The sequence below is a fragment of the Pipistrellus kuhlii genome, unplaced genomic scaffold, assembly GCF_014108245.1.
Source record: "Pipistrellus kuhlii isolate mPipKuh1 unplaced genomic scaffold, mPipKuh1.p scaffold_m20_p_3, whole genome shotgun sequence".
NCBI lineage: Eukaryota > Metazoa > Chordata > Mammalia > Chiroptera > Vespertilionidae > Pipistrellus > Pipistrellus kuhlii.
In genome coordinates, this window is record NW_023425529.1 from 14,388,372 (window position 1) to 14,414,313 (window position 25,942).

The 25,942-nt window shown below is 38.8% G+C and overlaps 2 protein-coding genes across 4 annotated transcripts in view; both read left to right on the plus strand.

Moving 5' to 3' along the window:
• The first annotated feature begins 23 nt into the window (after positions 1-23).
• On the plus strand, positions 24-22,351 carry LOC123653130. Of its 2 annotated transcripts, XM_045587647.1 has the most exons (5): positions 24-553; positions 8,756-8,883; positions 17,317-17,389; positions 17,495-17,571; positions 21,689-22,351. In XM_045587647.1, the coding sequence occupies exons 2-5, from the start codon at positions 8,786-8,788 to the stop codon at positions 22,182-22,184; spliced, it is 744 nt and encodes a 247-aa protein (XP_045443603.1). In that variant the 5' UTR covers positions 24-553; positions 8,756-8,785; the 3' UTR covers positions 22,185-22,351. The 2 variants fall into 2 exon arrangements, with proteins under 2 accessions (XP_045443603.1, XP_045443604.1); XM_045587648.1 differs by lacking the exon at positions 8,756-8,883.
• Positions 22,352-24,913: 2,562 nt separating this feature from the next.
• LOC118730649 (uncharacterized protein C3orf20 homolog) overlaps positions 24,914-25,942 on the plus strand; it is a 62,845-nt gene continuing 61,816 nt past the window's right edge. For both annotated transcript variants that reach the window (XM_036458705.2, XM_045587650.1), the window contains exon 1: positions 24,914-25,122. In XM_036458705.2, coding sequence (XP_036314598.2) covers positions 24,948-25,122 — 175 coding nt within the window. In that variant the 5' untranslated portion in view covers positions 24,914-24,947. The remainder of the gene's footprint in view (positions 25,123-25,942) is intronic.

Genomic DNA, 25,942 nt, shown 5'->3' on the forward strand with positions numbered 1-25,942 from the left:
GCGGAGGCGGCGGCGGAGCCTGAAACGTGGGAGAGGCGGGCCTGGCTGCGGTTAGCTGGTGCGGAGCTCGACACCTGCCTCCTCCCGCGCCTCAGGCGTTCATTCATCCCCCAAAGTGGACGTGCGGGCCTGGGAACCTGTTGGACGCCTGTGCGCACAGGCGCAGTCCGCCGAGAAGGAATCTCTATTGGAAGCGAAAAGTCTGATATTCGCGGTTTTATAAAAACCCACTGAGAGCCAGAAGAGGGGCTGGAAAATGGTCTCCCTTATACACACTCCTGTTCTTAGGACTCAAAAGGGCTGCGTTGTTATTCACAATGACAGCTCCCGGCGAGGCCGTCCGGACACTTGAGACGAACCTGCCGAGGGGAAGAGATGAGGAGGCGCTCAGTGGAGGAGCCAAGGGAAGACCGCGTCTCTAGAAGGGAGAGGCCCGCTGCGTTGAGTGCTACTGAAAGGCCAAGTAAAAGGACAGAAATGTGTCAGGTGGAAGCCGTTGGTGGCCTTAGCAAGAGCTGTTTAGGTGGACAGATGGAAGCCAGACTAAAGAGAGGTGAGGCACATGGGGAAAGAATTTCCTGGTCCGTCAAGTTTCAACTGAAAGGCCACTCACTCCCTCAGAGAATCCTTCCTCAGCCATCTAAATAAATCAGGCCCTGCCCTCATAGAGTCTCTCATGGAGTTCACGGCAACTTGTCATTCGTTAATTTGTGCGATTGTTTGATGTCTATCTCCCCAGTTCTCCATGAAGACAGGAATCCTGCATATTGTATACTCATCACCAATACCTACCGCTAAGTTAGAGTGTCATAGGAGCTTAGTAATTACCCATTGTATACATGGGTACTTGGGAAGTGCCAAGCACTTTGCATTCATTATCTCATTTCATTCCACGTTTGAGTTGAGGAAATTAGAGAGCTTGGGTAGTATGTACCAGGACATACAACAAGTTAGTCAAAATTAGGATCCAAACCCAGGTCATCAGGCACCAAAAGTTTAATGATTTTGTATGCTGCCTTACCAATTGAAATTTCAGATCTATTCAGTAAATATTTATTGATAGTGTAGACTAGTAGTAAGTTTTGTTGGTAAAAGATGCAAAAGTGAATAAGATAAAATATCTGTACCCTGAAAAAAGCTTAGGGTTTTCAATGAAACAAATATGTAAGAAAACAGTAGAATGGTGTGGTTCAGTGTTTGAGCGTCCACCTATGAACCAGGAGTCGGGGATCAATTCCCAGTCGGCATATGCCCAATGTGGGGCATAGAGGAGGCAGTCGATCCATGGTTCATCATTGATGTTTCTATTACTTTCTCCCTCTCCCTTCCTCTCTGAAATCAATAAAAAATATTTTTAAAGAAATAAAATAAGATGCTAATACTTTCCTTATTTATTAATTATTTCTATTTCATATTAATCTATCACAAAGCTGAGGAATTTTTAAAGGGTTTAAAAGATCTTCAAATTGAGGGCAAGATGTAGCTGGTCAACCTCAGGAGGATTCAAAGCTTACCCTTGTTGAAGTGCAAAGCTACTCCCAAAAGCTATTAAAAAAAAACCTGCCACATAAAAAAATGCCTTCAAACTTTGTTGTAAATCTTCTCATTTCCTCTCTAGGTTGTGGGAACACTTGCATCATGGTTACTACCTTAGACCCACCCCAGGAAACACAGGAACCTAAAAGAGAAAACCAATGATAGATGAATTTTGACCCAGGTTCTTAAGGTATAAATTGATCTACAGAATTGTCAAAGTGAAAGTTTGTTCAGTGAGAAAAATAAGATGCAAAACTGCCATAATAAAAATTATTATTTCTTGCTGCAAAAGAATTGTACTGTACTCCTGTCCCTTCCTTTCCTGAAAAGAGGAAATAAAACAAAACTTTAAGATAGTAGTAAAAAACAATACGTATCTTAAAAGCTTGATAATGGATATTTGCTGGGAGATTATTTTCCAGGACACTGAAGAGTTTGTGGTAACTAAGTTAACTGTACTTAAAATAGTACATGACATTCCTATTTTCATCATTTGGTTTTCTCTGCAAAAGAAAATTGAATGAGGTAGAAGAGTAAGAAATGTTGAAAACTTAAATAATCTAAGAAAACCTATAATAAATACACCTAACTCAATACCAGTAGCTGCTAGCTAATTACATGAAGTCATTTTGTCTCAGCTGCTACCTAGATAATCTGACGAAAGTTTTTCCCCCTTAAGAGAGATACTTGTCCTATTATAAAAATCAATGCATTACTATTAAACATTTATTATTTTGTCAAAAAAATCTATTTTTGCTCAGAAAATTTTGATTCCAAAATTGACAACATAATTACCCCCTTATTTTCTTTGAAATCCTTGCTATTGTTATGCTTTGGACAGGTAAATCTCTCCAAATTTTAGTTTATTCATTTGTAAAATTAGGATAATGATAGTACAATATTATAGGAAATGGAAATTAAATTTAAAAATTGAGAGAAAGGACTTATGATAGTATGATGTCTGACACAAAAGTGATGTGTTAGCTAATATTGTTAATAAGCCATACTCTTAAAAAAATTTTCATTTGTGATGGAGGGGAAGGGCCGGGGAGTGTGTTTAAAAAAACAAAAAAATTTTTTCCATTTGTGTAGATTATATGATGGCCTAAATAATTTAAGGCACACATATTATGTAACATTTGGCAATGGGTTAACAAGAAATATGTGTTTTTTTTAAATATATTTTATTGATTTTTTACAGAGGAAGAGAGAGGGATAAAAAGTTAGAAACATCAATGAGAGAGAGACATGGATCAGTTGCCTCCTGCACACCCCCCACTGGGGATGTGCCCGCAACCAGGTACATGTCCTTGACCGGAATTGAACCTGGGACCCTTCAGTCCAAAGGCCGACGCTCTATCCACTGAACCAAACCAGTTTCGAGAAGAAAAAGGTTTTAAAAAATGGGAAAGCTTGATTGCTTGACATTTAAGGGAAATACAAAGGATTTTTTTCATATCTATGTTTTAAAAATTCTATACATATTACTTTTAAAATGTTCAAATTGTATGATATACAGGGATGAGCAGGTTATGATTATTGCAATCGCTTTATTAACTCTTTCATGTACTCGCAGCTGTAAACCTACTTTTGCCAATGTGTGTGTGTATTACCCAAATACAGCCACATTGGGGGTTTAGGGCTTCAACACATGAATTTGGGAGGGGACACAACTCAGACTATAACAGACATTGCCAAATATCTTCTTGGAGAAAGGGGCAGGGAATTGTTGGTTGAGAATCACTGGCATAAAGGCATGAAAAAAATGTGTTATGCTCAGGGGAATTTTTTGCTGAGACGTAAGTAAATTATGACCAAATTATAAATTGCCTTAAATAGTGTGTTAATGTAAAGAGTGTGGCTTTTATTAAAAGGCTTTAAGGTGATATGTGACAAAGGATATTTAAATTTTGATATTTAAGAAAATGCCTAAAATAGAAGACAGCAGACATATCAATAGCATATCAATACCATGTATACTGTTTATCCATTAAAAGATAGTAAAATGATATGCATGTAGATTATGTGGATGAATTTAAGTGTTTACATCACATGTGTCAAACACAAGGCCTGCGGGCCAAATCCGTCCCGCCAGGCCTTGCAATGTGGCCCGCACCGCGCTGTCATCACTGCACTCCGCTGCGTTTCCATCACAATGACAGTTTATGACTGTTCAGTAAACCATTCGGCCCGCGATTTAGGCTGGATTTTAGATTTTGGCCCCTTCTCTGATTGAGTTCGACACTCCTAGTTTACATAATATAAACAGGTTTTCAAGCTAGGGGAAATTAGTCATGTTTGCTTTGTGAAAGATGACTCTAATGGCAGTCTAAATTTTAGAACAGTGGTTCCCATCCAGAAAACTGTTTTATTAAAAAAGCCAAGTATATTTAAATGACTTTTTTCTGCTTTGATAATTTGGTGCTTTCTGTTTTGTTTGGTTTGGGTGGTTTTTTTGTGTGTGTGTTTTTTTGTTTATTTGTTTGTTTTTGTACCTTCTGATTTTTGAAGTTGAACAGTTCTTTAAAATTATTATGATGAAATGACAGTGAGAACAGATGATGTTGATTCTTTTGTGCCTTGACACCCCCCCCAAAAAAAAAAAAAAAAAAAACACAACTAAAGGCCTCGTATGTCATTTCTCAGAATCTTTTTAAAAACTTTCTTCAATAGTGAAACCGAAGTCTGATGTCATTTATTCTAAAGAAAGAATTAGAAAGGCAGAGTCTGGTAGTAGGGCAGACTTGCTAAGATGTTTTTGTTGACAATATTGTTAAGAATAGGTGAAGTCTCCTAGGGTACTAGAGGGAGAGATTGGGCTGCAGAAATGTAGAATTAAGAATACTGGGCCAGAACCAGTGGATACAGTGTCAGTCTGTGGACTGAAGGGTCCCAGGTTCGATTCCGGTCAAGGGCATGTACCGTATTTTTCGGACCATAAGATGCACCGGACCATAAGACGCACCAGTTTTTAGAGAAGGGAAATGAAGAAAAAAAGATTCTGAAACAAATAGTGTCCTAAAATATTTTATGTGCATTAAAACCCAACATCACAGTCATAAACACATGTAATCAACCCTGTAAAGTAAACAGCAGCATTTAGAACCATTTTAGAGCCGGGCAAGCACACAGAGACCATACAGAGCCGGGCAAGTAAAAAAACTTTTTTTTTAAAGTATATGTGTAGGCTATATTTGGACCATAAGATGCAGGGTCTTTTTCCCCCCACTTCTGGGGGAAAAAAAGTGCGTCTTATGGTCCGAAAAATACGGTACATTGGTTGGGGGCACATCCCCGGTGGGGGGTATGTAGGAGGCAGCTGATTGATGTTTCTCTCTCATCGATGTTTCTAGCTCTCTATCTCCCTTCCTCTTCGTGAAAAATCAATAAAATATATTTTTTAAAAAGAAAATTTATTTAAAAAAAAAAAAAGAATACTTACTGGGCCAGTTAGTGTGGAGAGGGAGGAGTTCACGATGACACCCAGGTTTCTGGCCTGGGTTCCTGGGTGGATGGTGGTACCACTCTGTGAGATAGGGAATAGAAAAGGAGGAGTACTTTTTGGAGGAGAGATAAGCTTTGGACATTTTAAGTTTGAGATGCCTGCAGAGCATCCAGGCAAAGATATCCAGTAGTCAGTGAGAAACATGGATCTGGAGATAATGAGAATTATTAGGGCTTGCTTGGGTGTAGTAGAAGGCTATGAATGAGGTATCTCAGTGAGAAGAGAAAAGGACCAAAAACAGAACACAATCCAGAAGGACACTAATGTTTTAGGGCATTGTGTGTGTGTGTGTGTGTGTGGGGGGGGGTTATGTTTGTTTTGTTTTATTGTGGAGATTTTTTCCTGTAAGAAGCAAAGGTGGGAAATGGTTAAGAAAATTACAAAGGAATGATAGACCAAGAAGGAGAAAATGCTTTAGAGAATAAGCAAATGGAAGTGAGAGAAAATGTTTTATAAAACAAAAGTTGGTTTAGCTATATCAACTGTTGAAGAAAGCAAATAATATAAAGTCTCAAACTAGATTATTGATTTATTTTCTTTAATTTTTTCTTTATTGATTAAGGTATTACATATGTGTCCTTATCCCCTCATTGCCTCTCCCCCCCACACTCATGCCCTCACCGCCTTGTTGTCTGTGTCCATTGGTTAGGCTTATATGCATGTATACAAGTCCTTTGGTTGATCTCTCTCCCTTATCCCACCTTCTCCTACCTTCCCTCTGAGGTTTGAAGGTCTCATCGATGCTTCTCTGTCTCTGGATCTGTTTTTATTCATCAGTTTATGTTGTTCATTATATTCCCCAAATGAGTGAGATCATGTGATAGATATTTTTCTCTGACTGGTTTGTTTTGCTTAGCATAATGGTCTCCAGTTCCATCCATGCTGTTGCAAATGGTAAGAATTCCTTCATTTTTACTACATTGTAGTATTCTATTGTGTAGATGTGCCACCGTTTTCTAACTATTAGGAGCCCTGTGGTGAATTTAGTGAGAACAATTTTGTTAACACACACACACACACGCACACACACACGCACACACACACACACACACACACCCATTTCATCAGTGACTCTTGAAAGGCTAGCACTTTTTGATCTTCTGGAGAGCACCTTTCTTGAAATTAAATGTGATACTGTTCTGTGATTCTTTCTGTTTTAGTTCTGTCCAAAGATATCCTAAGTTATCTTTCATCTTACAATAATTTATTATTTTCTTCTGTAACTGGAGAATAGTTAGATAGTAATAGAACTTCTTTATCTTCCCCATAATCTCTATGTAGCATCCATGTATTTAGGCTAGATTTTAAAAAAGACATAATTAGTTCCAACTAATATTCCTATAGCCAAAATGTCAAGAGTATCATTACCCACATGAGATTTCAAGTATTTATTGGCCAGAGCTACATAGAAATCAATATCAAGGATTCACAAAAGAAAGATGAGATACCTACTAGAAGACAAATGACAGTACTATTTGTAGGCTCTCTCTTCCCATCTCTTCTGATAATGGTCCTCACTACTGATTAATGGGAGTTATGTTGGTGTTGAAGACAGAGGTGAATAGGAATATATTTTTAGTGAGGTTGTATATGGAAAAGGGTTAAAGAGAAGTTCTCAAACTTTTGGTCTTAGAACCCTTTTACACTTGGAAAATTATAGACGAGTCCACAGATTTTTTTGTTTATCTGGTGCCATAGACTGACTATTCATCCCTCCCCAAAATTCATATGTTGAAACCTAATCCCCAATTAGATGGAGGGAGGGTGCCATTAGGAAGTGATGACATAATGAGGGCAGAGGCCTCATGAACGACATGAGTACTCTTGTAAAAGAAACCAAAGAGAGCTTCCTTGCTCCCTTGCACCCTGTGAGAACAGTGAGAAGACAGATGTATATGAATAGGAAGCTGGACTTCACCAGACACTGAATCAGACAACTTGATAATGTCCCACAGTCACTGAGGCTTGGATGATTTTGTTTCTTTCTCTCTTGATTCAGTTTATTATAGATGGGTTCCATTGCTTTGCCTTCAACTTCATTTATTTTATTTTGTAATGTCTAATTCCTATTAAACTAGCTAGTCAGTTTTTCATTTTAATCTTTTTTTTTCAGTTCTAGAATATCCATTTGTTTTTCTTTTTTTAAATATAATTTTATTGATTTCAGAGAGGAAGGGAGAGATAGAAACATCAATGATGAGAGAGAATCATCAATAGGCTGCCACCTGCAAGCCCCTAACTGCGGATCGAGCCCACAACCCAGGCATCGAGTCCCCTGACCAGGAACCAAACCATAACCTCCTGGTTCATGTGTTGATGCTCAACCACTGAGCAATGGTGGCCAGGTGATTTTCACTTTTTTAAAAGGTTACAAGATAATTTTTAACGATATTTATAATATTTCTCTTTAGTAGTGCTGCTATAGTGCTAAATTAAGTCTATTCCTAAATCCAAGCCTTTCTGGGGTGTCTACTATCGAATAGATTCCTAGGGTAGTTAATGCAATCTCTTCACAATGGCTGGTTGTAATACCAACATCTCCCATTCCTGTGCAACCTCTGGTCATTATTCAGCCTCTTGCTCCCCAGAAGTGTTCTCTCCCTAATAGTTGTTCTTTGTTTAGTTTCGTGGAATCTTTCCCTGTGTAAACGTCTCTGTACAGCTTCTTCCTCTCTGATATCTGATCTCTATCTCCTCAGCTCATTGACGCTACCATGGTTTGTTTGGCCTTCCCTGACTGTTATCTGGAAAGTGTTTCCATGCAAAAAGTTATGATGGTCATGAAGTTTGTTCGTTTTTTTCTTCTATTAGGGGTTATAGTTCTCTTTCCTATTGACCAATATCTAAAAACAATTATTTAATTTATTTTTCCCAGTTTGATAATTACATTGGTAGAAGGTCTTGTGTGCAATATCAGTTACTTTATTCAAATTGAAAACAGAAGTCTTTTTCATGATCTTTCATTTCCATGTTGCAGGTTTTTCTAAACCTCTGATGGGCATTGTTTGCCAGTTCACATTTTAAAATGATGCAGTGAATAAATAGTGACATCTGTGTTTGTGGACATGACTTAGTGAGTTGGGAAGATTTGCTTAAATGTGAATGGGTGAAAAGCAAATCATAGACATTTAATAGACACTGTTGGATACCTACCCGGAATTTGTTTTTAGTTTTTCTCTTGCTCTACCATGTACCCAATCACATGAACCTATCTTTAACTCAAGGGTACATCCTGCCCTAGCCTGGTTGACTTGGTGGATAGAGAACAGGCCTGCAGACCAAAAGGTGCTGGGCTTGATTCTGATCAAGGGCATGTACTTGGTTGCAGGCTCCTCTCCAGCCGGGGTTCTGGTCCAGGCTTGTGCATGAGGCAACTGATCAATGTGCGTCGATGTTTCTCTCTGTCTTTCCCTCTCTCTTCCACTTTCCCTAAAAATCAATGGAAAAATATCCTCTAGTGAGGATTTTAAAAATAATAAAATAAAAATAAAAGAAAGCTAATTACTTCTAAGGGGGGAGAGAGAGGTTTACATCCTGATTGGTCTAAGCTAATATACAACAATTTCCATCTCTCTTTTCAGTGGTTTGTATAGGCATAGATGTGTTGCAATTTTGGTCAATGAGACATGAAGAAAAACCATTGATAACTTCTGGAAAAGGTTTATTAAATTTTTTTAAAAGACAAAATAAAATGAGCCCTTCTTCTTCTTTTAGATGTTTAAAGTCTGAGAATGATTAGTGGGGATGAAATCTGAAGAACACAGAAGGGTGGGACAATACTGGACCCTTGATTCAGCTACTGAATTGGAAAACCCTAGGCTAGTCATTCTTTCTCCAAACATGTAAGATATCCTTCTGTATTGTTAAAAGCAGATTTATGACACACAAATAAAGTCAGTCTAACTGATAACAATTCCACAATGTAGAGGACGTGGTGCTCAGTTGGCTCTTTTAGATGGGCTCTAGATAGAAATTGCAAGTTTACATTTCCAGTGATTGAGGATGACTGAGATAAAAGACATGAATAGAATCAACTGGTCTTGAGGTTCTGAATGGAACACTGGTATAAAGTTATTTTAGGGTTAGAACCAGTAGATCGCTAATATTCTTTGGGTCTGAACTGGCAGCAGCTGGCAGGACAGAAAATAGGTACTTTTTAAGGCACATATATTTTTGAGGATCTGATCTCTAGAAGTTGACATCCCTAGGTTGGTATGGGTGGAAGCTAAAACTGGCTGAGGCTCTTGGATACTCCTTTTAAAAAAATTATAATTTATGTGCTATAAAATTTATCATTTTGAAGTGTGTAATTCTGTGAGTTTTAGTAATTTCAAGTGTACAATCACCACCACTATCTAATTAGAGAACATTTTCTATCCATCAATTAATAGACATTTAGGTTGTGGCTACTTTTTGGCTGTGATGAATAGTGCTGTGAACTTTTCCGTATAAGTTTTGGTATGAATATGTTTTTATTTCTCTTGGGCATATATCTACAAATATAAAAGCTGGTCACATGACAATTTTATTTTTAATCTCTGTTTTTTAAAAATTAAATTTATTGGGATGACATTGGTTAATAAAATTTTATAGGTTTCATGTATACAATTCTGTAATACATCATCTGTATATTGTATTGTGTGTTTGCCACCCCAAGTCAAGTCTCCTTCCATTGCCATTTATCCCCCTTTTACACTCTTCTACTTTTCCCCACTCCCCATTTCCTCTTCCATTCACCATGATGTTGTCAATGAGTCTTTCTTTTTTCCTTTGCTTTTGTTTTTATAATTTAAAAAATTTTTCAGTTACAGTTGACTTTCCATATCATATTAGTTTCAGGTATACAGCATAGTGACATATAACTTATGAAATGATACCTCTAATAAGTCTAGTACCTCCCTGACACCATACATAATTATTACAATATTATTTATTATATTTTTCTATTGTAATTTACATCCCTCTGACTATTTTGTAACTGCCAATTTGTACTTCTTAATCATTTCACCTTTTCACCCAACCCTCCCTCCCTCTCCCACCTGGCAACCATCAGTTTGTTCTCCGTATCTATGAGTCTGTTTCTGTTTTGTTTATTTTGTTTTTCAGATTCCACATATAAGTGAAATCATGTGATATTTGTTTCTTTCTATCAGACAGACCACTGTATTTCAAAACAGTGGTCGGCAAACTCATTAATTAACATAGCCAAATATCAACAGTACAAAGATTGAAATTTCTTTTGAGAGCCAAATTTTTTAAACTTAAACTATATAAGTAGGTACATTGTTATTAACTTAACTAGAGGGCTGGTGCACAAAATTCAAGCATGGGAAGGGGGGTCCCTCAGCCCAGTCTGCACCCTCTCCAATCTGGGAACCCTCTAGAAATGTCCAACTGCCCTCTCACAATCCAGGACTGCTGGCTCCCAGTTGCTCACTTGCCTGCCTTCCTGATTGCCCCTTACCACTTCTGCCTGCCAACCTGATCACCCCCTAACCACGCCCATGTCAGCCTGATTGATGTCTAACTGCTCCCCTGCCACCCTGTTTGCCCCCAACTTCCCTTCTCTGCTGGCCCGGTCACCCCTAACTGCCCTCCCCTGCAGGGTTGATTGCCCCCAACTGCCTTCCCTTGCAGGCCTGGTCCCTCCCAATTGCACTTCCCTGCTGGCCATCTTGTGGCAGCCATCTTGTGTCCACATGGGGGCAGCCATCTTTGGCCACCTGGGGGCAGCCATCTTGTGTGTTGGAGTGATGGTCAATCTGCATATTACTCTTTTATTAGACAGGATAGAGGCCTGGTGCATGGGTAGGGGCTAGCTGGTTTGCCCAGAAGGGTGTTCCGGATCAGGATGGGGGTTCTCTTGGGGCCTGGGTCGGCCTGGGTGAGGGGCCTGTGGTGATTTGTAGGTCAGCTATGTCCCTGGTGACCCAAGTGGAGGTGCTGGTATCTGGAACTTATTTATCTTCTACAATTGAAACTTTGTAGCCTGGAGTGGAGCCAAGTCTCTTGCTCGCTCCGTGGTGGCAGCCATTTCTGTTGGAATTTATATATCTTCTATAATTGAAATTTTGTAGCCTGGAGTGAAGACCTGAGCCAGCAAGGGCTGCAGAGCTTGGCTTCCTTCATCGCCCGGGGAAACCCTAGGCTCCTGCTCTTCCAGCTCAGTGGCTGCCGCCATTTCTGTTTGGATTTATGTATCTTCTATCATTGAAACTTTGTAGACTTGAGTGGAGGCCTAGGCCAGCAAGGGCAGACATAAAGCTTGGCTTCCTCCATTGCCGGGGAAACTCAAGCCTTCCTCCTGCTCTCTGTGTCAGTAGCCATCTTGGTTGGGTTTATTTGCATATTCACTCCTGATTGGCTGGTGGGCGTAGTTATAGGCATAGCTTGTGGGTGTGGTGGAGTTATGGTTAATTTGCATATTACTTTTTTATTAGATAGGATAGCCATCCTACTGGGTGTGAAGTGGTATCTCATTGTGGTTTTGATTGGCATTTTACTAATGAGGTGATTTTGACATCTTTTCATGTGTTATTGTCCGTTTGCATATATTCTTCAAAGAAATGTCCAAATATTTTGCCTATTTTGAGTTATTTGTCTTTTTATTCTTGAGCTTAAGAATTCTTTATATATTGTGAACACTAGATCCTTTGATGATCAGAACTATGGGCTGAGGTGTTTTCCCAGGGTTGTGTCTCATGACACTGTAGAATGAGCTACACAGACCAGAGATTTAAGCAAAAATGTGGAAAATTTATTACAAGCATATTCAGACTCCCTGCAAGGGGAGGAAGACCCAATAGTGAGCTGCCTGTCAAAGCCTTATAAATATTTGCTACAAGTCTGCTTCTATGTCTATCCATGTCATCACCTAATTAATTTCCTCAATTATTTTTGTCCAGCAATAGATCTGAATTTGCTCTGTTTCTATGTGATCTTTCTCTGTTTCTATGCTGAACTTTTTCTGTTTCTATGTGTTCATATATGGTGTTGCTACGGGCTCTCCCTTGTTTTCCCATGCCTTCTGCTTTGAGTCCAGAAACATTTTATTATTTCTTCTTGGTTGGTTCCTGTGGTTAGGCTGGCTTAAGCTGCTGTGTCTACCCCTACCTGTTTCACCTGCCTTTGTTTTCCACTGGATCCCTGTCCTATCTGCCTGCATTTCAAGTTAACCCTCTCACCTTATTACATATTTGAACTGCAAAATTTTTTCCCATTCTGTGACCCATTGGCAGTTAATTTTTATATATGGCATGATATAAGGGTTCAATTTTATTCTTTCACATGTGAATATCCATTTGTCCCATGATCATGTATTCTAAAGATTATTCTGTCTTCCATTGAATTGTCTTGGAACCCTTGTCAAAAATTAATTTACCATAAATTTGAGGGTTTATTTCTAGACTCAGTTCTAAGCCATTGATTTCTATATTGTCAGTACCACATTTGATTAATGTAGCTTTTATATTAAATTTTGAAATAAGGAATTTGTGGGTGTTTTTTCAAGACTGTTTTGGATATTCTGGGTCCTTGAATTTCCATATAAATTTTAGAAATTTTAGCGTGTTAATTTCTGCAAAAACAACCATTGGAATTTTGACAGAGATTGCATTGAATCTGTAGGTTAGTTGAGGAGTATTGCCATTTTAACAAAGCATAAATTCATAAATATCTTTCTATTATTTCTCATCTGAGAATACTTTTTTTCCCCTCTTGGTTTTTAGAGAGTAGAAGAGAAATAGGGTGAGAGAGAAAAAAAAAATCAACATGAGAGACACATCGTTTGGTTGTCTCCTGCTTGTGTCCTGCTGGGGGACAGGGATCTATCCTGCAATCCAGGTACCAGGAATTGAATCTGTGACCCTTTGGTGCATTTGTGGAGGCTCTAACCATTGAGCTCACTAACCAGGGCAATATAGTATATCTTTCTTTTAAAACAAACATTTTCATTGGTTTCAAAGAGGAAGGGAGAGGGAAAGAGAGATATACAAACGTCAATGATAAGAGAGAATCACTGATAGGCTGCCTCCTGCACACCCCCTACTGAGAATCGAGCCCACAACCTTAGGCATCAGAATTGAACCTGGGATCCTTCAGCCACAGACCAACACTCTATCCACTGTGCCAAACCAGTTAAGGCAAAGTAGCATAAATTTAAATGGTGTGGCTGCACTCTGGTTTTCCCATGAGCCCTATTATTTTTAGTGCACAATTTTGCAGGACATGAAGTTTTTCACAAATGTATATATTATGCTACACCTGTGGGGGAGGGCAAATATTTTTCTACCCTCAAGGTTCTTTTGGCTAATCTAACAATTAAATAGATAAAAGTAGATCAGCAAAAGAAAATAATCAGATTTAATACATACGTATATATAGGAAACCCACATATGTGAAAGAGTCAGAGACCCCCTCACATGCATGAGAGTTTCTGAGATACCCTGTTTCCCTGAAAATAAGACAGTGTCCTATATTAATTTTTGCTCCCAAAGATGCACTAGGTCTTATTTTCAGGGGATGTCTTATTTTTCCATGAAGAAGAATACTGTACACATTTATTGTTTGTTAAATGAAAATAAAGGAAATTTATTGCCTGTATACGGTACAGTAGTACGATAGTTGTCAACACAAACCAGACAAACTGTGAATCCTACAGTATCAAGAATTTATTCATTTATTCAATGACAATCGTGTCATCATCTTCTGGAACATCATCATAACAATCCAATTCTTGAATTTCCTGGTGAATTTCTTGTGATTCCATTTCTTTCAGAATTAGTGGACCAAATCTCTCATGTTTAGCCTAGGGGGGCCTTATTTTTGGGGGATGCCTTATATTTCACTCAGAAGGAAACCTGTAAGTAGGTCTTATTTTCGGAGGATGTCTTATTTTCGGGGAAACATGGTAGATAGGGGAATTGAAGTATATAAGATTTCCTGAGCTAGGGATGAGTTAGGTACCTTGGGGGTTTCAAATTGTCATTGCAAGATGGTAAGAAGAGCAGGTGTTCAGGAAATAAAGTTTGTCCTGCCCTACATATAGGTCAAAAGAGATTACTTCTAATAATCACTTATTATGGCCAAGGCCTCTAATTTAAATTCTTCTAGGTGGTTAAGGGAGGGATAGAAGTTTCTCTTCAGCCTGAGGCTAAAGTAGCCTTTATCTCAAAACAATCTGCATACCACAGAGGCATATCTTGAGGTGACTCCCCATAACTCAAGTAGAAAGTTTAGCAATAGTGACAGGACAATGAGATAGAGATCTACACTAAAAAAAGAGAAACATGCAAATTGACCATACCTTGACCATACCTCTGCTCTGCCCACAAGCCACGCCCATCATCCAATCAGGAGCGAGTATGCAAATTAACCCAACCAAGATGGCTGTAGCCAGAGTAAGCAGGAGGCTTGGGTTTCCCCGGCAATGGAGAAAGCCAAGCTTCCCACCCGCTCTGGCCAGCTCTGGCCTATGCTCAAGGCTACAAAGTTTTTTTTTGTTTTTTTGTTTTTTAATATATTTTTATTGATTTTACACAGAGAGGAATTGAGAGGGATAGAGAGTTAGAAACGTCGATGAGAGAGATACATCAACCAGCTGCCTCTTGCACACCCCCCACTGCGGATGTGCCCGCAACCAAATTACATGCCCTTGACCGGAATCGAACCCGGGACCTTTCAGTCTGCAGGCCGACGCTCTATACACTGAGCCAAACCGGCTTCGACTCAAGGCTACAAAGTTTTAATTGTAGAAGATAAATAAATCCCAGATACCCAGGCCTCCACTTGGGTGTATGGCTGGCCTGCAAACCACCACAGGCCCTTCGCCCAGGCTGCCCTATGCCCCAAGGGAACCCCCATCCTGATCTGGAATACCCTTCAGGGCAAACCAACCAATCCCCACCCATACATCAGGCCTCTATCCTATTTAATAAAAAAGTAATATGCAAATTGACTGTCATTCCAACACACAGGATGGCTACTCCCATATGGTCAAAGATCCTGTCCCCATTTGGACACAAGATGGCTGCCACAAGATGGCCAGCAGGGGAGGGCTGTTGGGAGGGACTAGGCCTGCAAGGGAGGGCAGTTGTGGGCAATCAACCCTGCAGGGGAGGGCAATAAGGGGTGACCAGACCAGCAGAGTAGGGAAGTTGGGGATGACTGAGCCTGCAGGGAAGGGCAGTTGTGGGTGGACCCAGGCCTGCAGGGAAGGGCAGTTAGAGGTGACCAGGCCTGCAGAGGAGGGCAGTTAGAGGCAATCAGGCTGGCAGGGTAGCAGTTAGGCATCTATCAGGCTGGCAAAGGAGTGATTAGAGGGTGATCAGGTAGGCAGGCAGAAGTAGTTAGGGGCAATCAGGAAGGCAGGCAAGTGAGCAGTTGGGAGCCAGCAGTCCTGGATCATGAGGGAGATGTCCAACTGCCCATTTAGGCCCGATACTACTGGGATCAAGCTAAAACTGGCAGTCAGACATTTCTCGAGGGGTCCCAGATTGTAGAGGGTGCAGGCTGGGATGAGAGACACACAACCCCGTGCACGAATTTCGTGCACTGGGCCCCCAGTGTTTGTATAGACAGGAATTTTTTATGTCATTCAAATTAAATTTTAAACAAATTCTCCTACTTCTCTTTTAGGAAGGGCTAAACAAGTCTGAGCCTCAGAGAATTTTCTTTATTAATAATAATAATAAGTTAATATGGCTGTTAATACAATATCATTACCTTTTACCTAATGATGCTCAGTCCTCTAGGTATCCCATCCTTTGATACTATTGCTGCTGTCCATTCCTCTAGTATGTGCTCATCTTGTTCATTTCAAACTCTTGAGGCCACTTAGCTTTGATTTAGACAGTCCCAGACTGCACCTTTCGTCACAATCCTGCAGTTTCACAACTTTCTTGGTAAATGTGTCCTCATCGCCCAAACTTAACATTTATAAGAATCCCATGGAGCCGAAACCGGTTTGGCTGAGTGGATAGAGCATCGGCCTGTGGACTGAAGGGTCCCGGGTTCAATTCCAGTCAAGGGCATGTACCTTGGCTGCGGGCATATCCCCAGTAGGGGGTGTGCAAGAGGCAGCTGATCGATGACTGTCTCTCATTGATGTTTCTAACTCTCCATGTCTTTCCCTTCCTCTCTAAAAAATCAATAAAATATATTTAAAAAAAAAAAAAGAATCACATGGAGGACTTGTTCAATCACAAGTTCCTGGATGCCATCTCTGGAGCTTCTGACACAATATGATATGTTAGGGTTAAGTGAGAATGCATTTGTAACAAGCTCCGAGGTGATGTTGATACTGCTGGTCCAGTGGTTACATTTTGAGTGGCACTACTCTAATACCCTGCTGTTACCCTGTTTCCCCGAAAATAAGACAGTATCTTTTATTTAATTTTTTCTCCCAAAGTTGCGCTAGGTCTTATTTTCAGGGGATGTCTTATCTTTCCATGCGCTAGGTCTTATTTTCGGAGGATGTCTTATTTTTGGGGAAACATGGTAGCAGTATCACTCACTCAGAGGCACCAGTTTCTTCCTTATCAAACCTTTTTTTGGGGGGGCGGGGGGTGTCGCAGTATTGCATCAGCACAATCATTCTCAACCGGGGGAAATTTTATCCCCAGGAGACATTTGGCAATGTCTGGAGACACTTTTTTGTTGTCCTAACTGGGTAAGAAGGCATGCTACTGACATCTGGTAGGTAGAGGCCAGAGGTGATGCTAAACATCCTACAATGCACAAGGCAGCTCCTTACCACAAAGAATTATCTGGTCCAAATGTCAATAGTGCCAAGGTTGAGAAATTTGACATCAACATGATATTGCTTTGTTTGCCATTAGCATAAAATCCTTCTGATTGTTGCCGAGACCAGTTTGGCTCAATGGATAGAGCGTCGGCTTGGGGACTGAAGGAACCCGGGTCAAGGGCATGTACCTTGGTTGCCGGCATATCTCCAGTAGGGGGTGTGCAAGAGGCAGCTGATCGATGACTCTCTCTCATCAATGTTTCTAGCTTTCTATCTCTCTCCCTTCCTCTCTGTACAAAATCAATAAAATATATTTTTAAAAAAATCCTTCTGATTGTGCCTATGTCAAATAGATAGCCTATGTAGTGAAGATAGAGGTAAAGGAATGGTTGTGTCCTATCCCCAACCCCTGCTTGAATATAAAAATCTCAACTTTATTGAATATAAAAATCTCAACTTTAAAGCCAAGTGTTTGAATTATTACTTGTAGAAATGATAACTTGTCTTCAGATTCTTAACTTCTCCTTCTTAGGTCTCATGACAGAATGGAAGACTTTACTGAAACTAAACCTTTGGACATTGGACCTATGTATTTCTTTGATCAGGTAATAATATAGGTCAGTCTCATAAATTATAATTTACTTTTAAAAATATATTTCACTTTGACCAGTATTTTTCTCTACCTTTTAAATAAATTTATTTTATTTTAGATGAAACCAAAAAGGAGAAAATGGGAAAAGAAAGACTGTCTCCCCCATTTGAAACACACGTCAGAAGATAAGCTTAGGTAAAACATTTGGAATTACTCTGCATTGCTGGCATCACTGTATATTTTCAAAGACTTATAAGGTGCTCAGGATCAATCCTTTCTTATTTCCTACCCTCTAAGAAACTATATCAAGAAAGTACCATGTCAAAGATGACCATGAATTTAGTCAAAGAGCTTTATTTTAGCCAGATCAGGATTAATGTAAGCATAATTGGTCAAGTGGACCAGTCATCTGGTTCTTCGCTAATCCACAACAAACCTAGCTTGTTCTCTCTCCTTCTCCCTCTCCCTCTCCCTCTCCCTCTCCCTCTTTCTCCTCTCTCTCCCTCTCGCTTTTCTTCTCCTTTAGGGAGTTTTCACTAGCTGTTCCTTCTGTTTTCAGCATTGCTTCCCCCCTTTCCTTGTCTTTATTTTAAGTTTCACCTTTGTAGTGAGACTTTTCTTGATTATCCTATTTTAAATTTCTACACCATCACCACCTTAGCAATTTCTATCCCTTTTCTAACTTTTCTGTTGCACTAAATCACTTTCTAAGATTGTAAATGATATCCCTTTTAAAAATATATATATTATTGATTTTTTGCAGAAAGGAAGAGAGAGGGAGAGTTAGAAACATCGATGAGAGAGAAACATCAATCAGCTGCCCCCTGCACACCCTCTACTAGGGATGTGCCCGCAACCAAGGTACATGCCCTTGACTGGAATTGAACCCAGGACCTCTGAGTCCGCAGGCCAATGCTCTATCCACTGAGCCAAACCGGTTAGGGTAGGGGTGTCAAACTCAATCAGAGAAGTGGCCAAAATCTAAAATCCAGCCTAAATCGCGGGCCGAATGGTTTACTGAACAGTCATAAACTGTCATTGTGATGGAAACGCAGCGGAGTGCAGTGATGACAGCGCGGTTCGAGCCACATTGCAAGGCCTGGCGGGACGGATTTGGCCCGCGGGCCTTGTGTTTGACACATGTGGGTTAGGGCAATGATATCCCTTATTATTTATTTGCTCTCTCTCTTCTCATGAGAATATCAGGTCTACAAGGATTTTTTATCTACTTGATCACTTCTCTATCCCCAATACCAAGAACAGTGCTTGGCACATAGGATGTGCTTAATACAGATTTGTGATTAATATCCACAGAATTGTGTCAAGACCACAAAAATGAATGAAATAATGGAAATAGTCATTTCACAATATTTTTACCCTCTAGTTACCACAATTTAACTTGTAAAGTGGAAATTAAATTATCCCAACCTATCTTAGAACATATATCACAAGGCTGAATAAAATTAAAAGTTGTTAATTTTACCAATGAGTTCTCAGGCAGGGGTGTTTCGTCCTGCAAGGGACATGTAGCAATTTCTGGAAGCATTTTTGTTTGTCACAACTAGGGGGATCTGACATTATCGTCATCTGGTATATAGAGACCAAGGCTGCTGCTAAACATCCTACAATACATAGGATAGTACCTTCAACAGAGAATTATCTGATCTGAAATGTCAGCAGTATTAGGATGAAAAACTGGGATATGTATTAATTAAATTGTGAGGGTGTTTTTTGAGCCTGTTATAATTTTTCTCAAGACCATTACAAGTTGCTGTTATTTTCAGAAGTCTATTGTCTCTTCATTTCCAGCTCTTTCTGTTTTTGAAAAGCAATATTACCTAATAATAGACAAACATATAAATTGACCATACCTCTGATATTTCCACAGCCAATCAGAAGTGAGTATGCAAATTAGCCCAAAAAAGATGGAAGGTTAATTTGCATATGCAGGTGCAGTGCAGCTGGGAGGGATGGGACACTTGTTATGAGCGGGAGAATCATTTCTTCTCATGTGCTGTATACCTAGAGAAGTGGAGCCAGGTGCCAAGACCTTCATTGTTGATTATCTCTCTTTAATATTGTTAAGTCTGGCCCCAGCTGGTTTGGCTCAGTGGATAGAGCATCAGTCTGCAGACCAGAGAGTCCCGGGTTTGATTCTCCTCAAGGTCCTTTACCTTGGTTTCAGGCTTCTTTCCAGCCCGGGCCCTGGTCAGGGCACGTGCAGGAGGCAACCAATCAATGTGTTTCTCTCACATCCATATTTCTATCTTTCCCTTTCCCCCTCTCCCTAAAAATCAATAAAAAATATTCTTGTTTGAGGATTAAAAAGAAAAAGATTGTTAAGTCTAGTTTTGAACTGGACAGTCCATTATTTGAGCTTCTGCCTGAAAAATAAACCAGATATATAAATATTATATTTAAATATGTATTAAGCTGTCTTGGCTCAGTGGATAGAGCGTCCGTCTGTGGACTGAAAGGTCCCAGGTTCGATTTTGGTCAAGGGCATGTACATTGGTTGTGGACACATCCCCAGTAGGGAGTGTGTAGGAGGCAGCTGGTTGATATTTCTCTCTCATTGATGTTTCTAGCTGTCTATCCTTCTCCTTTCCTCTCTGTAAAAAATCAATAAAATATATTTTTTTAAATGTATTACATTTCTTAACCTTCTTAATATCCTTCTGAAAGAGATATAATTATTGACTGTACTTACATATTGAGGCAATTAATAAGTGGAAGGTGTTACAGTTATTGTTACTTTAAGTAGTAGTCTTATTCTTTTATTTGAGCAATCTGAGAGTTGTAAATGCATATTTACAGGATGTTACAAAGAAAATACCATAAAATTGAGATAACACAGTAGCTGCCTCATAGGGTTAGTATTAGAGTTTAGAGAAATGATGTTTATGAGAGCAACTTTGAAAGCTTATTATAAAGGGATATAGAAATGTATGAGTTATAATAATAATAATATATTTAAAGTTTTTGAAAATAGGTCATCCATTTAAAAAATATTAATGTGAAAATATATCCAATGCCTAAAGATCTACATTTACAATTCTTATTCCAACTCAAATACCTTTTGGTCTAAAAAAGTTGCCTTTTTACCCTAAACTCTCCATTGGGAAACCAATGTTATTTTTCAAACTATGCTAATGGAACCACCATTTAGTAGAAAGATGGAAGTGACTCTTAGTGCTCTGCACCATTTTATAAAGTCCATCGGGAGGTGTTGACATGTTTCACCACATTGACATGATGAAAGAAAACATTTTGAAATTGTAATGACAAATGAGCAGAGGGAGGTAGGAGATTGTATAGGGGTGATAAATGGTGATGGAAAGAAGCATAATATACATGTGAGGTATTATAGAATTATACACCTTAAACCTATATAATTTTACTAATCAATATAACCCCAATACATTCAATAGTAAAGAAGTTGTGATGACTAGGGCAGCTGTCTTATAAATATTTGAACAACTGGTTTACAGGAGAATATTCCAAATTTAAAAACCATAGTGCTCCCCCCTCCCAACTCTTCCCCTCAGTTATCAAAAGCCCTCATCAGTCTCTAAGCTTTTCAGGTGCCTCTTCTAGATTTGGTAAATTCCCTCTCCCTGCACCTAACCTCCTACAAAGGTGGTAGTGGGGAATATGAAGGTTACCTGTTCGGATTTCTGTCTTCTCTAAAATACAGTAATATCTGACAGGGCTGTGTTGGATGGGTTGAGGGAACACAGTATGTTTGTGGACTTAGAACCTCAGAAATTCAGGGAAGAAATGATCTATGTCTTGTCTTATAATTAGACAAATGAATAAATGATACACATATATTGGTTTTTGTCTTCTGTGTATAAACATAAATGTTTATTGTGGAAAAATTAGAAGAGCATGAAGTATAAAAGGAGAAAATAAAAATGACTTCTGTAATCCCACAATTAATTTCCTTTTTGGTGGACATTTGCTTAGGCTCTTTACTACCAGATAAATGATATATACATTATACAATTCAGATCATTCCACATATGTAATTGTGTATCTTTTTTATATAACATAATCATTTCCCCAAATTATTAAAAGAAATTTTACAATTTTTATTGCTATACATTTATGGGTATGGCATTATTTACATACTTAGCAATATTGCTATGAGCTATTAGGTTTTTTTCAATTTTTACTAATATCAAAAACTAATATTCAGCTAGAAATTTTATACACAGATGCTACATATCTTTTAAATTATATTTAGAAGTCAAATTACTAGGTTAAAAAGTATTCAATATCTTTAAGTCTCACATGTTTTTTTTTACAGTCTTCCAGAGAGTATTCACCCTAAAGAACTAGACAAGAAAGCAAGGCAACCTATAGAAGCTGCACTAAAGAAGAAATATGCATTTCAATCATTTGCCATCTCACCAACTCCTGTTGTTTCCAAGATTCCTATTGACATTAAATTCTCCAAAATACGCAGGCAAAAGAGTCCATTTGAAGAATTCAAACAAACTGCTGCTGAATTACTGTGTGAACTTGGGGAGACATTGCAGACATATGCTAAGAATAATATTGCTTTCCCTGTAGGAATTGTAAATCTTGTGAATTACAGTTGGCTTGATCTCATTGAAGGAACTTATAAATATGCAACCAAAAAGTCACTGTCAAAGAAACAAAATGTCTTGCAAAGCAATTCCAGTTCCATGATGGTTGACAAAATCAACTATCCAAGAATAGAATGTCATAAGGAAAATTATCTGATGAAAGCAAAAAAAGACCGCCACCATTTTGTACCAATTGAAAAAACATGTAAGTAGAAATTACTAGTTAAATTTATAAATAAGAATAAAAGTAGCAAGTGAGATAGTGACAGAACATTATATTTGGTTATATTAAAGTGGTAATTTGGTTTGTGCTAATCATTTTAATAGTTCATGAATGTCAGCAGTAAGGCACAAATTTTCTCTTAAATATTTTTTATTGATTTCAGAGAAGAAGAGAGAGAAAGAGGGTGACAGAAACAATGATGAGAGAGAATCAATGATCACTTGCCTCCTGCACACCCCACTCTGGGGATCAAGTCCACAACCCAGGCATGTGCCCTGACTGGAAATCAAACCGTGACCTTCTGATCCATAGGTCAATGCTCAACCACAGCCACACTGGCTGGGCAGACAGAAAAATTTATGGTGCTTTCAGTTCAATATAGCATCCATTATGCTTCCTATTCAAGTGATATGAAGCTTTTGCCACAGGGGATCTTACAAATTCTCTAACAGTAGCACGGTCCAACAGAAAAATGATGCTAGCCACATAGGTAATTTTTTAAAATTAAACTTTATTTCTAAGATAATTGTAGACACACATGCAGTTATAATAAGCAATATAGAGAGGTCACATATACCCTTTATCCAAATTTTTTCCCCATGGCAATATCTTGCAAAATTATAGTACAGTATCGCAAACAGGCTATTGATGCAGTCAAGATTCAAAATACTTGCGTTACCACAAGGATCTCTCATGTCCTTTTACAGCCAAGACTATGTTCCTCCTGCCCCACCCCCTCTTTAAACCTGACAACCACCAATGTGTATCCCATTTTAATATGGTTGCCACTTCAAGATTATATGGAATGGAATCATACAATGTGTAACTTTTGGTGATAGCCTTTTGTCCAACTAGCTTAATTCTCTAGAGATTCATCTTATTGCTCAGCTATTTTCTGCGATATAGATGTTTCAATTTGTTTAACCATCCACTCCTTGAAGGACATCTGGATTTTCCCCTCCCTTCTTCCCTCCCTTCCACCTTTTGGCTATTAGGAAAGGTACTAAAACATTTATATACATGTTTTTGTGTAAATATAAGTTTTGATTTCTCTTTGATAAATGCCCAGAAGAACAGGTGCTGGGCTATGTTTATTTTATGTTTACTTTTATATATTAAGTGCCAAACTGTTAAATGCCAAACTGTTTTTTTCAAGAAGCTGTTTTTTGCCGAAACCGGTTTGGCTCAATGGATAGAGTGTCGGCTTGGGGACTGAAAGGTCCCGGGTTCGATTCTGGTCAAGGGCATGTACCTTGGTTGCGGGCATATCCCCAGTAGGGGGAGTGCAAGAGGCAGCTGATCGATGACTCTCTCTCATGGATGTTTCTAACTATTTCTCTCCCTTCCTCTCTGTACAAAATCAATAAAATATATTTTTTTTAAATGTTAAAAAAAAGAAGCTGTACTGTTTACATTTCTATCAGCAATGTGTGAGTGACAACCTTGCCTATATGTGGATATCATCACCTTTTTTTTGTTTTAGACATTCTTATAGACATGTAATGATATTTCAGTGTGATTTTATTTATGCTTATTTTATTTATTTATTTATTGGTTTTGAGAGGGGAAGGGAGAGAGAGAGAGAGAGAGAGAGAGAGAGAGAGAGAGAGAAGAGATCAATTACATTAAGTTACATTATGTATGATTTCATTTCATATAATCTTGAAATGACAAACATATTAAAATGGGATACACATTGGTGGTTGCCAGGGTTAAAGAGGGGGTGGGGCAGGAGGAATATAGTCTTGGCTGTAAAAGGACATGAGTGATCCTTGTGTTAATGCAAGTATTTTGAATATATTTTATTGATTTTTTTACAGAGAGGAAGGGAGAGAGATAGAGAGCTAGAAACGTGGATGAGAAAGAAACATCGACCAGCTGCCTCTTGCACACCCCCTACCGGGGATGTGCCCGCAACCAATGTACATGCCCCTGACTGGAATCGAATCTGGGACCTTTCAGTCCGCAGACCGATGCTCTACCACTGAGCCAAACCAGCTTCGGCGTGGTAATGCAAGTATTTTGAATCATGACTGCATCAATAGCCTTGTTCCACCTATTTGTGCATTCATTGGTTTATTCTTGTATGTGCCCTAATGGGATCAAACCTGCAATATTGGTGTATTGGGATGGCACTCTAACCAACGCATTACCCAGCCAGATCCTTCACTGTGGTTTTAATTTGCATTTCTCTAATGGTTAATGATGTGAAATATGTGTCTTCTATATATCCTCTTCGTAAAATGTCTTTTATGTCTTTGCTCATTTTCTAACTGGATTGTTTGCTTTCTTTTTATTTTGATTATTTTTTTAGAGAGAGTGGAAATGAGAGGGAAAGACAGAGGGAATATCGATGTGAGATAAACACATAGATTGGTTGCCTCTTGCATGTGTCCTGACCAGCTCCCTGGTTGGGGAGGAGCCTGCAACTCAACAGAAGTACATGCCCTTGACCAGAATCAAACCTGGAACCCTTTGGTCTGTGGGCCAATGCTCTATCCACTGAGCCAAACTGGATAGGGGGTTTACTTTCTTATTGTTGAATTTTGAGAGTTCGTTATACATTCTAGATATTAGTCCTTTGTTGTAAATGTGCTTTGCAAATATTTTCTTCTAGCGTATTTTAATGCTTTTCTTTTTTTAAATTAAAGAAAAGCATTAAAATACACTGCCCATCTCCACCCACCCCTGCCTCTCCCTCCCTTGGTCTTCACCAAACTAATACCCTCATAAAAATATTAAAACATTGACAAATGGGCTTTTTGTTGATAATCCAGCAAAATGCTCTTTTTCTTCTTCCCCTTTCTTCATCTTCTTTTTTTCCTCTAGTTTTTACCAGCCAAAAGCAGTATTACCAGATGCTCCATGAAACCGAATTACCTTTTGTCATTCACTTCTCATTGTCATCCAAGTTCTGTTTAGAAAATGGTAAGATCCCTTTACCCACCCAAATCAGGGTCAATTTTGATGAGCAGCCCGAGTGAGAATCACTTCCATTCACTGAATTTGAAACCTTTCTCCCAGACATCCTCTTAGTACCACAATCATAGATTCGAAGTCAAACTTTTCAAAGATATCCTCATCTAACCCAGCTCTCCTGGTTTCTCTACTTTTATACCTTGTGAGTTTTTCCTTCATGATTTTGAGGAACCAGTTTAGGTAACAATGACATTTATGTCCTAGAAGAACAATCCAGGGCCCTTCCAGTGCAAAAACCTACCATTCTGGATTGGGAACCAAGGCTTCCATGTTATAGGCAAAAATGAATTCTTAAATTGTTATAAAGGAGACAGCCCATGAAAGTTTATGGTTGCCCAAATCTAGAAAGAATACTCTCTATACCTGAATGAAGTTATAAAATGGGTAAGACATTGGTTGTTAGGAAAAGGGAAACTTACTATTCCTTGGGACGCAAACATAACATAGTGGTTGTGGCTCAGAGAATCAGTAGGAGTTGGGGCTGACTGCCATACATCTTACAGATTTGCTTTTTGTGGTCTTTTTATCATAGCTAATAACCTTAAAAACAGTTGAAAGGATCTGGTATTAGATAATGTGCCTAGGGATAAGTGTTCTTTCCACAACTCTCCATTCTCTTATTTATACTTCTTTTTTTTTTTTTTTTTTTAATATATTTGAATTTTTACAGAGAGGAAGAGAGAGGGATAGAGAGTTAGAAACTTCAATGACAGAGAATCATCCATCAGGGGCCTCTTGCACATCCCCCACTGGGGATGGGTCCGCAACC